Genomic DNA, 14,053 nt, shown 5'->3' on the forward strand with positions numbered 1-14,053 from the left:
GAACCTCGTATTTCTTTCATTATTTCTTCCCATTTTTAAATATATTTTTATTTGGCTTTATTCTTTTTTAACGTTTTAAATTATTTTAAAACCTATATATCCACTTTGATTTTGACGAAATTAAATCCTACACTGTTTTCCTAAGACTTCATTCACGTCACCTTTTACTCTTCGGCCGGAGAAACAAATGCCTACAAGACCTGCCTAGCAACGACTTTACATAAGTGCATACTTGATCTGCTTATGAACTTCAAATATATTTGTTTTCGGCGCAAGATAGTGATGTTCTGTTTACTCTCTTGACTGTGATTATTGTGTTTTGAACATTAACTGAATTGCTACGATATGATACAATGTTAATATTTTGCCTGTGTTCAATATATTAGTTGTTTTAAGATCTTCGCTAATTGGCTGATGATGACACTTGAAATGTGTTGAAACCGGTCCCAATAAACAGGTTGTAACTACTTTTTACTACGGAGTATTGAAAGGTGGATCCTTCCCTATAATATTGTACATCTTATTTCTCTATTCAATACGGAACAATCATGAAGTTTTTAACTTTAAATTGCCTCTCAGTTTTATTGGCCCAAAATGCGAAAGGATGTTTTCTCTTGCGTCTGATCTTGCGACCTATGTCAAAAGCACAAGCCCCTAAAACATCAACCTTTTGGGGCATATGCTGCCTCCCCCTCTACTTACCCGGCCGAGAAATTCTACATCGGCATTGTCGGTCCTTTGGTTAAATCTTCAAAACCAAACTCCTACATATTTACTTTATTGGATGGTTTGTCAAAATTTCTTGTTGTACGTCCATTATGTAACATTTCTTCTCAGATTATTATTAATTTACTAACTAATCAAGTTTTTCCTCTTATAGGCATTCCAAAAATTCTCATCTCTGATAATGCTGCTATTTTTACTTCAGAAGTTTTTTATAACTTTTGTTTCTCCTATGCAATCAAAAAAGTTTGTACCTCACCTTATCACCCTCAGGCAAATGATGTTGAGCATTACCAGCAGAACCTTAAATCTTTTCTTTCATTCCCAAGATCAAAAGTCATTGGATACCGAACTCCCTTACTTTTGTTTAGCTTTAAACGCTACCGTTAAGGATTCTACCTCCTTTTCTCCCGCCAAGCTATTCTTGGGAAAAGATCTTCATACTCCTTTATCTTTAAATTGGAATTTGGCCTCTTTATTGCTTACCCCTCCTCATTTGCTTACCGTCTCTCAATTACAGAAAGCTCTTTGTAATTTAAATCATGCCAGGGATCTTCACCGAGAAACACGTAATTCCCGCCTCCGCCCGCCCAACTTTAAAATCTTTGATCAGGTTTTGTTAAAAAAGCATCCCATCAGTTCTACCCAACATCAACTTCGACTAAGCGTTCCCATCTTTGGATTGGCCCATACCGAATTCTTTCTTTCCCTTCTTCGGTTACTGTTCAACTGCAGTCTATTTCCAACCCTCAGGACATTCGGAAGGCCCACTTTTCCGAAATTAAGAAATTTTCTTCTTGATTTTTTTCTCTTCCTTTTCTTTCCTATGCTTGGGTACTGAGGCAGAGTTCATTCAAGTTTATTTTACGGTAGTTATGCTTACGTTCTGTCTGCTCTGTTTACTCTGGTCCACATTTCTGTAAATTTATCTACTTTTCCCCCCCTTTTGGCTCACCCAGTCCTTTTCCCCTCCACCCACACAGACTTGATGTCAGACTCCTATGCACCTTTTTCTTTGAATTACAATTGCCCTTACTTGGCGTCCTTTTCTGATTTTTCAAATTTTCATGGGAAATTTCCTGTATTTTTATATTTGGCCACCTTAAATGTATTTTTATTTGGTCCAGACCGTTTTACTTTGTTTACCCTCCCCCTTTTTTTTCTCTTCCCCTTTACCTATGCCTTTTCTATTTCTCTTTCTCTTCTCCATATTTTCCCTGCTTTGCTTGCTTCTTTGTTTTCCATATTTCTGCTGTTCCTTTGTTTCTTTCTTTTCCGATACTGCGCTTCTTCTGGTCACCGATCATCGATTCCTGAGAAGGAGCCGCTCAAGGACATCGCTGCTGCTTCGCCGACCTGCTATCGCCCATCCTTCGGATTCCGCTCGGTGGCAGGAATATGTAACGTGCTCCTGCCAGAACCCCTCATTCTACGTTTCTACACGCTTCTGGAAATATCATCACATCTACGTCTCCATATACTCTGCAATATCTACATTTCTACTGGACTATATGCGCTCTATTATTATTATTATTATTATTATTATTATTATTATTATTATTATTATTATTATTATTATTATCATCATCATCATCACCTGCTTTTGTCATCTACACTACTACATATCATTGGATTAACCTTACTTTGTGCTCACCCATCTTTCCGCTCCTGCAACTCTCAACATACCGACTGTCGTCCCATGTCTGCTTTACACCACCTACGTCATCTGCCACGTCACTTAAACCTTCTAAAATAGACTGGTCTTCGCTTCCGGGCATGTATATATTGGACTGCCTCGCCCGTCTTAAGCAGACTGGTATCTAATTGTGTAAAGTAAGTGTGTGTGTGTGTGTGGAGGGGCCACTGACCTCGCTCTACTTACCGTGCGATGCGGTTTCCATTCCCGTCCAGCTGGAAAACTTTACATAGTTGGAAAACTTTTAGGCATTCAGGCGTGTTGGGTGTTAATACACTCTTGATTTTCAAAGGCCTTGGTTCACGCCTAAATTCTTACCACTTTCTACTTATCAAATTTACCTTTTAATTACGTTCTGCAAATTAATTTATGTGGACTGAGGGTGGACATCGCCAACAGAATTTTCTCAAGCTTTGAAATTTGGACACTAATTGGCGGATGAGCTTTCTCCAGTATCGCGCACTCGGAATCCCTCTTTTTAAAAAAAATCTCTTCCTTTCATGCCCTTGTTGTTTTGATCCTCCTCCTTTCCCTCCCCTTCCTCTTTCACTAGGATCATTAGGTTTTTGTAAAAACGCCCTGGAGGTGTTTGATTTGTAATTGTGGCCAAATATTATAATCATCGTAGAAAAAAGACAGTTGCTTTTTCAAAAGTTTTATGTCTATTTCCCTAGCCTAGAAAGAAAATCATCCGAGATGATTATGTATGAAATCCTTTTTTTTTTTTTTTTTTTTTTTGAAAATTGTAACTAAATCCTGTGTAGTAGTTCCCTTGTATAGATGGAATCTACAGTGAATATTATCCTGAGATCATGATGTATGATATGTTTTGTAAAATTGTAAACAATCCTGTGCAGTAGTTTCCTATTACTTTCTTCCTATTAAGGGAAGCTTGGGTATCGCTTTGGTGATTCATGTCGGGATCTCTCTCGGACCTATTGTTCTTCTGTGTGTAGTGTGCAAAAACATACTATTCCAATTATTATTATCATCATAAAAAAAAAGTTGCTCGTTCAAAAGTTTTATAATTATTTCTCCAGAAAGAATATCATCTGAGATGATCGTGTATGGAACATTATTTGAAAACTGTAACAAAGTCCTGCGTAGTAGTTCCTTTTTAACTCTTTCTTATTTGTGAATTATTAACTTTCGTCTTAAGGGAAGTTAAAAAAAAAAAAAATTGCTTTGGTGATTTATGTCCAGGGTTTGTTTCGGACCTATTTTGCTCCTATGTTAATCAGTGTGAATTCTGCTAAAATTTTACTGTTACAATACAGTTGTTTGTCTAAAACTATCGAATGGTAATATGTTCTTTTTGTTTTGTATCTACCACGGAAAACCTCTCCCACTATCCCCTCCCCCCCCGTACTGCTTCTTGTCACTCGTTGTGGCATAAACGCCACACCTCAACGGCAGCAAAAGCGGAGAATATTATTCGGTATGGAGGAGGCAACCCATTCCTCTGGGGATAGTACAGATGGAACCGACTGCCTTGTGGAATGAGGAGGGATCCTCAAAGGCTAAGGGAGTAAACCCCGAAAGAAAATCCTCAATTAAGTTAGGCCTAGCAAGCCAGTAAAAGAGCCTATTTGTAGTTGCTTTCAAACACATAAGTCTCAAAACACATTAATCAAGTAAATTAAGATGCCAGCATGAACAGACTCATGTCAGGGGTGGTTTATGGCCTGATGATAGGGTCCTGCAAAAATGCAAAAATCCTGGAAGAGACCAACACGGATTGGGACTATCAACTTACTCAGTCTCACAGGAGAATGTAAAGAACTAGTGGACCTCATGGAAAGGAGGAAATTAATGATACTGGGGCTGAGTGAAACCAAATGGAGAGAGAAAGGAATGAAGAAATTACGAAAACAGTATACACTGTATTGGCATGGAAATGACAAAGAGATGAGGAATGGTGTTGGTTTCATCATGAGTAAAGATCTAGAAGAAGTCTGAGACATTGAGAATGTTAGTGAGAGAATAATAAAGATGACTGTGCAATTAGGGAAAGGAAAACTAACTTAGGTACAGGTGTATGCACCTCCAACTGGATGCTGTCAAGAGGATAAAAACCAGTTTCTTGATGATTTGGAAAAAGTTAATAGTAAAGAGAGAGAAACCATTACAGGAGATCTGAATGCACAGATTGGGACGGATAGAACAGGATATGAGAATGTAACGGGACCTCATGGATATGGTGGACGAAATATGGAAGGTGAACATTCTCCTTGACTTCTGTATGAGGAATGGGTTGGTGGTGAAAAATAGTTGGTTCAAGAAGAGACCGAGCCATAAGATAACACGATACAGTTGGGATGGACTACAAAAGACTGTAATTGATTATGTCATCTCAGATGAAGAAAGGAGCAGAATAGTAACAGATGTCAGAGTAATACCCAGTGAGAGCCTTGACAATGACCACCGTATATTAGCAGTGGACCTAAGAAACTTCTATATGCCAATAGTACAGAACAGGAAAATGCCAAAAATCAAAGTATGGGAACTCCAGAAAACAGATAAGAGAACAGAGTATCAGAACCAGATAAAAACCCTTTTACCAAGAGATGAAAGGAAAAATGGAGAGGCAGAATGGACCAGACGAAGGGACACATTGGTTAAGAAAGCAACTGAAGTTTGTGGAAAGACGTATGAAAATAAGGGAGAAGGAAACATCTTGGTGGAATGAAAGAGTGAGAGCAGCAATTAGGGAAAGAAATCTCTTGTAGAAAGAAAGGGATCAGGAGAAAAATAAACTGGATCTTACTAGAGATGAGACAAAGATCAGATACCTCAAACAATTATACCGAAACAAGAAACTGGATGTTAAAAGAACAGTTACAGAAGAAAAGACCTAGGCATGGAATATATTCACTCAGAAACTGAAGGAAGACAGCAGAGGCAATAAGAAACTACTGTATAGTGTTATCAGAGGTAAAAGGAAACCAATCAATACCATAAAGGCACTTGAAGATGAAAATGGAAATCTGGTTAAGACAGAAAGTGACATGAGGGAAGTCCTGAAGAACCATTTCGACCACCTACTGAACAGACCAGTTCAAGAACAAAATATAGAACTGGAAATCCAAGCCTACAATGAAAAACCTCCCCTCACCTGGATAGAAATGGAGACAACCTTAAAATCTATGCCTAAAGGAAAATCTTCAGGTGCAGATGAAGTGAATGCGGACATGATAAAGGAAGCAGTCATCCAGGGTATACAATGGCTGCACAGGGTACTACATGCCGTATGGCCAGACAACAAAATACTTTCAGATTGGAGCAAGAAAGTTATAATAATTCCCCTTTTTAAGAAAGGCAGCAGAATGAAAGCCACCAACTATAGAGGAATAATCCTTCTGTCTTATGGCCTAAAAATTCTAGAGAAGATCACAGAAAGGAGACAGAGCCATCACTGAACCACAGTTAGAGGAGGACAAAAATGGTTTCAGAAGTAACAGGTCAACAATGGACCTAATTTTTAGCACCTGCATGCTGATGGAAAAGTAACTTATTGGGAGAAAGGCAAGAACCTGGTCATTGCATTCCTGGATACAGAAAAGGCCTATGATAGTGTTATAAGAGACAAAATCTGGGAGTGTCTGAGGAAAAGAAATGTGCCTGAAGGACTGGTAAGGAAAATTCATATGTTGTACAAAGACTGTACTAGCTGTGTACAAATTAGGGAAGGTCGATCATTATTGTTCGAGACAAAGAGTGGAGCTCAGCAAGAAAGTGCACTGTCCCCACTACTGTTCATCACTGTTATGGACAATATAATGAAGCAGGCCAAGGAAAAGTTAGGTGAACTCAATGCAGTGGCCTTTGCTGATGAGAACATGATTTGGGGTGAAACAGAAGAGAAAGTACAGACCAGAATGAACGTATGGAAATCCCAGTTCCAGGAATATAACCTCAACAGCAGCAAGACCAAAACAGTGGTGATGGCAGTTAACAGAAGGGCGTCCAGCAAGTGTAAAACTAGCAGACCACAAGCCAGAGTGTGTGGATAGTTTTCCTTACCTTGGAAGTGGATTTCAAATTCAGTGGACGGTACCGAGAAAGACTATTTGAGGAAAGATGCCAGCAACGAAAGTTCCTATGGTGAAACTTCAATTCATGATGGTGAATTGTGAATGATCTGAGTAATGGACAGATTTTATTTACCATTTTTGTGATAATTTTATTCATTGCAAGCTGTTTCTTCTTCTTCTTCCTTAAAAACAGTCATTGTATGAATTTCTAAATCTTGCCTACTCTTCCTCCAGTCTTTGATCGTAGTTATGTCCACAAAAACTTCATTTGCAATTATTTTTGTGGGAACTCTCCGTATTTTTCAAGCACCTTTTACCTTATCTTCAAAAGTCAGTGAAATGAGTTTTTGCTGTTTGGCTGCCATAATGTGATGAGTATGCAAAACGAAAGCAAATATTTAATATAACACACAAAAATGGTTCACCTTGTCAAGAAACACGGCTTATCAGTAAGCAAAACATCAAAATGCACTGATTGTTATCACCACCTAACCGACTCAATAGTGTATTGTATGTAACATTTAAAGCACCAATATGCCAACAATGTACATACAATGCGTCTGGATCCGTATAATCATAGTGTCTAAGCTTAAATTCAGGAATTAACAGGAAGTAAACACGTACCCCGTCCTGGGGTGGTGTAGTACTTTTCAGGCACACCTCCAATGAAGATGAGCTGAACCTACCATTTTAACTACATAACCCTTCTGCTACTCTTAAATCTCTGGCAGTACTGGGAAATGAACCGGGGCCTCCAAGGACGGCAGCTAATAACACTCTTACACTAGGGAGGTGGACAACTAAGGAATAATAAAAGGCAACTACTCTGGCACCACACACAGAATAGCATACATCAAAGCAACAAACTAAAACTCACCTGATCGTAAATTGGAGCCAGCTGCTTGCAGTGGCCACACCATGGGGCATAGAACTCAACCAGGACATCCTTATCCTTGTCGAATACAACATCGTCAAAATTTGTCGAGACCAAGACTTTGACAGGAGCTTTGTCCCAATCATCAGGAAGCTCTTGAGACAGCAGATGTTGCTTGAAAAATAAAAATAAAAATAACATCAATTGATGGAATTAAGTCAATATGTTAATCAATCATCTAATCATCTGCTCAGTTCTTCTTAGAGGACAGTTAGAAAACAATCACAATAAAATCAGATGGAACTTTCATCATTGCATATTGTAGTTATTTGTGCTTGTGTGCAAGCTTAGGTATATTACTAGTGTAACGGGCTAAATTCCATCATGTGAAAATATTTTCTCAAAAGACAAATATAAAGATGAGGTTTCTTCTATCAATTTGTGCTATCAAAATGCATATTATATAGCAGGGGTGGCCAATGTACCAATTTTTACAGTAATACATTATAGGCTACTTCAGACCAACATCTGTTCTGTCCTTTGGCAGGTACAGTACCTTCCAATTTCAGGCGTCAAGTGACTGGAGAGATTGAAAGGAAGAAACAGATATCAAATGTCAGATACACTATATGTTATGTAACCACAGGATTATTAACGTTCAACTGAAGTCCATGAAGAGCTTTCTTCAGAGACCTGCACACTGGAAACAAACTGCAAATAAATATGCAGGCTTACCACTTGGAAGACTCTGAACAGGGTAAGACCCAAGATTTCAAAGTGCAGAAGCAATATGGTGAAGTGGGGTTAATGTGAAATGCAACGGTGCAGGGGGGATCCAGACTCCAGAACATTTGCATGAGTGTTTTATGATGGATTTCACCTGCACTTAGGAAAACCTAAATTTAGCTTCTGCAACTGCAATCAGAGCAACGAATTCTGCAAAGGAAAAATCTGATTATTACTTTCCCAGATACAGAAGAATAAGAATAAGAATAATAATAAGAAGAAATAATTAACTTCCTTCTCTAGATCAATTCTCCAACACGCTGGCAAAACGCATTACCCCGCTTTATCCTTTCACTGATCTCCATGTCCAATCCTGCATTCTACAGTTTGCTTTCCAAGTACTCGAATCTTTCCACAATTTCAAGATCTTGACTTTCAAAGCAGAAGAATCGTTCAGTTAGTGCGCAGTATACTGGGTAGTCAGCTAGCAGGGTCACCCTAAATATTTCCTCATTCGTTTAAGATAATGAAATGAGATTTTTGCTAAATGATAGTACGTAGGAGGGCAAGTAATCTGTCATATACATAACAGAGAAAGTGAACCAAATATCTTCAGTAGAAACCATACATTTTAACCTGCATGGAAAGTTCTTGAAAAAAAAAAAAAAAAAAATGAGTAATTTAGTTTTTGGAATGCAGTGTGCCCCAAAAATGCCCAGGTACATTGTACTCCATCCTCGTCGCCCAGTCAAGCTTAGCACCGCACTGCTACAAATCAATCACAGCAAAATTATGCACTGCGAGCATAGTCTACAACTGTAAGTGAACATCACCTGCTCCATGCTGCAGGTTCAATGAACTCTTATCAGGTTTATGCATTGTATGTGTATGTATGTTCAGTCGTCAGCCCTAAGGCTGGATGGATCTCCAACAGCTCTGCCATAAGCGGTCATAGATTGACTAGGTATCATTGAAGAGGCATACTAGAGAAATTAGGAGTGAGGTAGTTTCTCGTTGCCCACGTACTATTATTTACCGAAAACCTCATTTGAGTATCTTGAACCATTAGGGAAATACAGTTGAACCTCGATATATCAAACCTCAATTACTTGAATTTTCAGTATCCCAAATAACAACTTTCCCGGCCGTTTGTGCTATTCTTAATGTGTATTTATTTGTTACTCAAAATTCGGTTAAACAAATTTCTTGAAGCAAACATTTCCTCCCTTGAAGCAAAAAATACTCTGTAACTCGAATTTTGTGCAACATTAAGCGTGCAATACGGCATTTGTGGTTTAACAAGAGGCGAAAGGAGAGCTCTGAAGGAACTTGGAGATGATTCTGAACTGACCATTCTCTCAGCTGATAAGGGTAAAGCGACAGTGGTTATGGACACTGACGAGTATAAGAATAAGATCTCGGCTATATTGTCAGTCTGTTTACAGACTGAGCTCACGTGACCCCATCACTCGTGTGTCCAACGCCACCGTGAAGCTCTTAAGGCAATCTTCAATTCCAAAAGAGGAGACTAAATATCTGTCCCCGGGGGATGCCGTGCCACCTAGATTATATGGACTGCCTAAGTTCCATAAAAAAAAAGATGTTCCCCTAAGACCTATTGTTGGTGCGGTAGGTTCTCCTACGTATGCTCTGGTTAAATACCTAAGCAAATTGCTTCAGCCACACATAGGACGTACTGAATCATACGCCAGGGACTGTCGGTTTTTCGTCAACAAGCTGTCAACCATAACCCTTCAACCTAATGCACTTTTGGCGAGTTCCGATGTGGAGTCCTTGTTCACTAAAGTGCCGACTGACTCGGTCATGTCTCTCATTGAACACCTGTTCCCTGAGGACATTACTAAGCTATTTTACCACTGCATGACCTCCAGCTATTTCTTGTGGGGTGGGAATTTTTACGAACAGACAGACGGAGTGGCTATGGGAAGTCCACTTTCACCCGTAGTGGCTAATTTCTTTATGGAGCATTTTGAGGAGGAGGCTATTGCTTCGGCGCCCATCAAACCTATGATAGGGTGGAGGTACGTTGATGATGCATTTGTGGTCTGGACAGAAGGTCCTGAGAAACCTCATCTATTTCTAAACCACCTAAATCAGCAACATCCTTCAATAAAATTCACTATGGAGATGGACTCGGACGGATGCCTTCCTTGCTTGGATGTTCTAGTGAGAAAGAAACCAGAGGGCTCCTTAGGACATTAAAGTCAAAGAAATATTAACGTTTATTTGATTCCACCTATTCAATAAATAAAGAGTGATTTTATTTAAGAATTAATCTTATGAAGTAAATTATAGGGACATGTTTTGCCCTTTTTTTAAGGGCATCGTGAGCCTTAATCTCAAACCAGAAATATAATAAATCAAGATCCTGATTGCTCTTAATTGTAGTTTTTTTTGATAAATTACACAATTATAAAAGTGAGGATGATGCAGGTACATGCGTCAAAAAATGAGCGAGAGGGATGACAGTAGTTAAGATATTCTTATAATAAAGCCTTACAAACAGTCCTAATTTATATACCTTTATGAATGTCCTTGTCTAAAAATGTGATAAGTTGCATATTAGCATAAGAAATAAGTTTGGAGACTGGCATAAGAAATAAATTTGGAGACTAAACAGTTCAATCTTTAGAATAGTGATGAAGAAAAAATGTTACTGATTACTCCAAGTGGAGTTTAAATAAATTTTAAAGCTAGTTTGTCTTAAATGATGAGACAATTCTGCTGCCCTCCCAAATTACGCTGTAGGAGCGAGGGAAATGCTTGATAGTAAGTAGCCACAACTATAAAGTTATATGAGAACACAGTTAATTCTACTAAAAGGTTGAGGGCGTAAGAAATCACTTTAGAGCTTAAACAATTTGATCTTTAGAATAATGACGAAGAAAAGTATTAAATAAAATTAAAAGTTAGTTTGTTGTTAATCTCGTGTGATGAGATAAGTCTGCATTCTTCTTAAAGCATGTACGAGTGAGGAAGAGTGCTCGATGGTAAGTGGCTGGGTTTATATTAGCTGGAAGATGCGACTGTGGCTTCTTATATAGAGAGTCGAAAGGGAAATGTGGTTTAAGAGGAGATTTACGTATTAAGGAATGAAACTGAAGGAAAGGGGAGTTCAAAGAACACACGATGTGTGTAAATTCACTTACCCCTTTATCGATTATGATGTTAATCGGTTAACGTAAAGGTGAGTTAAAGAAAAACGTTGTATGTAATTTCATTTATCTTTTCGACTATTATAGTGTTAATCAGTTGCTATAGTAGCGTTGAAATGACTGACACTTGCGCTTCTGGTGTTATAACGATGTGAGATTAGGGGAGGCGAGTGTGGTGGAGGTGGGGGATTAGGCGGGGCGTTAAGTTTATGTATTATTGGTTGCAGTGGGTTTGCGGGGACGGACAGGGTAGGAGTTGTGTTTTCTAAAATAGTAGGGGTCCTGGAAGATGATAATTTAAGATTCTTTAGAAGGTTGTATTGTTTTAAATTTAGTGATCGCTCTAATTTCGGTAATATTTCGTATAATGGTTTTTTTTATTTCAATTATAACATTGAGGTTTTGATTTTTGTTATAGTATTGGTCTAAAAATATATTAGATGTTTTCTAATTAATTCGTCAACTTCCCTTTACCTACTTTTTAAATAATTGTGAGGCCTTGATCTATAGTAGTTAAATGATGTCCCGTTTCCTTCATACGGGAACTCATGGCTGAAAACTTATGTGTTTGATGGCATTAAAATATTCCAAGTACCTAGTGTGAAAACTTCGGCCTGTTTGTCCAATGTACGAGGCGCCTCATTGTGCGCAAGCAAGCCTGTATATGCCTGAAACTTAATAAATGTTGCTGTTTGAACCGACCTTCATGCAGATTCTCACCACCATCCAGCACAAAAACAAGGCATTCTCATGACACTCATCACGAGGGCGAGACAAATTTGTGAGCCATCAAATATCCAGGTGGAGATGGACACGCTCAAAGTCGCGTTCAAGGGTAATGGTTACAGTGATTTGCAGATGCATCTCAGAAATGACCAAGCAAAGTTCACAGAAGGAAGAAGTGAAGGGAACTGACTACTTGCCTTACATTCACAACACCACAGATCGAATTGTTAAGGTCCTCCGCAAACACAATATAAAAACCGTCTTTGGCACCGCCATTAAAATTGTTTCACAGTCTGAGTAAAACCAAGGACAAATTGTCCCCACTTTTACATCCTGTGGTATAAGAAATTCCCTATACTTGCGGCAAGGTATACATCGGCCAAACATGCCGGTCCATTGGTACCCGTATCAAGGAACGGGAACGCAATATTCGTCTCAACCTACTAGACAAATCGGCAATAGCTGAGCACGCTCTATCGTCAGGTCATGATGTCATGTTCCAAGATGCTCGAGCTCTTACCCACACTAGACACTACAGGTCGAGGATTATACGGGAAGCTGTGGAAATACGTAGAAATCCTAACAATTTCAATAGGGACACCGGCTATCAATTAAGTAATACCTGGTTACCAGCCATTAAGAATTTACATAGGTAGTTCCCTTCCCTGTCCCTTCACTATTGTTCTTTCGTCTTGGTGTTTTCCAAATTCGCACGTTCCTCATTGCCAGATGTTTCATTCCAGGCTTGTGTCAATCTCATATGTTACGTACACATGTTACGTGAACCTCTTAGACTGATTCTGATGGTTCCGTCAGCTTCCGCTTCGAACACTAGCGCTGTGCCACGTCCTAGGAGCCATCTGGTGGCGAATGAACGTACCATTTTCACTTCTGTTATAACGTCTAAATTTAAAGAGTCATTGTTTAAGAAGCCTTTCTCGTGGATAGTCTAGATTTCTTCCGATGACGCAGAGCACAGTTCTCTGCAAAACAAAGATTTTCACCTTATTTTCTCGACATGGCATAAGCCCAAAAGCCTATACAGTATCACGTCTATAAGTAAAGAAAGGTTTGCAGTGATGCTGGGAGCTAATATGATGGAAACCGAAAAACTCGAATAATCGGAAAAGCTGCGAAGCCTCGCTGTCTCTCGGGTATGAATTACCGGTCACGCACGAAAGCAACCCTGGAAATCGCGGATGACAAGCTCCATTTACGAATCTCAGCTGCATGGTACTGCAAGAAATCAGTTTCATATCCCGTATCAAATCCTATTTACAAAGACTTAACAACAATAAAAATCTTCCACCTTTTTGATATTTATATTTGCAGTTTAGTAAATCAATTAATCATACGTGGTATTGACGAGAAGTTTAGACTTGAAGGGAGGAAAAGTTAATAGTAACAAACAGAAGAGACTAACGGATGTTTTCCAAAGGTGTTAACCGAGGTATGTTTCTTGTTTCACTACTGTATGTGCTGTATCTTGTTTTTTAAAAGTTACTATAATAAGGATTATAATTAAAGTGATGCTGTAAAACAGAGTTTGTTTTTATATTCTTGAATACTGTTGAAAATAATCTATTCAGTACAACCCCGTAGATACATGTGATTCAATTATTTGTCGTAAGTCTGTGCAGAGTTCTTCTCCAATTTCAATAGACTCTAGGTATGAACTGAATAACTGAATGGCTACATGAATGAATGAATGAATGAATGAATGAATGAGTGACTGAATTGTATTCATGCATGCACGAATGAATAAACACTTCTCTCCCAGTCACAGATAACCACCAACTGAGGAGACAGCATTCCTAATTGAATGAGTCGATGGATGAATGAATGAATGCATAGATGGATTTATGAACGAATGCATGAATTAAATGCACTCTGCCTATAGATACAAACCACCAGCAGCTACAGAGAGACTATCCCATTCAGAGCGAATGAATGGCATTCATGCATGAAAAGCCCTCATTATTGAATACATGAATAACTGAATGAATGAATGAATGAGTGAATGGATAGGGTAATGAATGACTGAATGAATGTTCTCATCTTACAGCTACGTAACACCAGCAGCTGAGGAAGAAGCATT

At 38.7% G+C, this 14,053-nt stretch overlaps 1 protein-coding gene across 1 annotated transcript in view; it reads right to left on the reverse strand.

The window, feature by feature from the left end:
• The window catches only part of Pdi (protein disulfide isomerase), a 168,654-nt gene that overhangs the window by 26,723 nt on the left and 127,878 nt on the right, over positions 1-14,053 (reverse strand). The window contains exon 7 of the mRNA XM_067147785.2: positions 7,331-7,501. Coding sequence (XP_067003886.2) covers positions 7,331-7,501 — 171 coding nt within the window. The remainder of the gene's footprint in view (positions 1-7,330; positions 7,502-14,053) is intronic.

This window comes from Anabrus simplex, chromosome 5 (assembly GCF_040414725.1).
Source record: "Anabrus simplex isolate iqAnaSimp1 chromosome 5, ASM4041472v1, whole genome shotgun sequence".
Classification (NCBI taxonomy): domain Eukaryota; kingdom Metazoa; phylum Arthropoda; class Insecta; order Orthoptera; family Tettigoniidae; genus Anabrus; species Anabrus simplex.